General features: G+C 48.8%; 1 protein-coding gene across 1 annotated transcript in view; it reads left to right on the top strand.

The window, feature by feature from the left end:
* LOC119591128 (SCY1-like protein 2) overlaps nucleotides 1-434 on the top strand; it is a gene marked incomplete at its 5' end in the record, with an annotated part of 331,697 nt that overhangs the window by 284,390 nt on the left and 46,873 nt on the right. The window contains 1 exon segment of the mRNA XM_037939842.1: nucleotides 41-194. Coding sequence (XP_037795770.1) covers nucleotides 41-194 — 154 coding nt within the window.

Raw genomic sequence — 434 nt, 5'->3', positions numbered from 1 at the left:
GCACAACCAAACACCTCATTTCATTTCGTTGCCTTTCCAGCGTGGTGTTCAACTTGCCGAAGTCCATCCAGGCTTCAGTCACGCTGCTGGAAAACATTCACATTATCTTAGAGAAAACGCCATCAGAAGACATCGCTACCGATATTCTACCCATTATCTACTCGGGACTGGAATCTACCACGATCCAAGTGCAGGTGAGTTCGATGAATAGAGTTGGTGGAGTTTTGGTGGAGGTTGGGCTTTGGTTGGTGTTGGGGAGGGTTGGTAGAGCTTGGAGAGATGTTGGGGAGAGCTTGATCGGGCTTTGGAAATTGGAAGAGTTGGGGAGGGTGAGAGAGCTAGGGAAATTGGCAGAGCTGGTAGAGCTGATAAAGCTTGGGAAATTGGCAAGAGTTGGGAGAGCTGATAGAGCTTGGGAAATTGGCAAGAGTTGG

This window comes from Penaeus monodon, chromosome 28 (genome assembly GCF_015228065.2).
Source record: "Penaeus monodon isolate SGIC_2016 chromosome 28, NSTDA_Pmon_1, whole genome shotgun sequence".
Lineage (NCBI taxonomy): Eukaryota > Metazoa > Arthropoda > Malacostraca > Decapoda > Penaeidae > Penaeus > Penaeus monodon.
The sequence above is the reverse complement of the archived record's forward strand: the minus strand, read 5'-3'. Positions and strand labels throughout refer to the sequence as shown.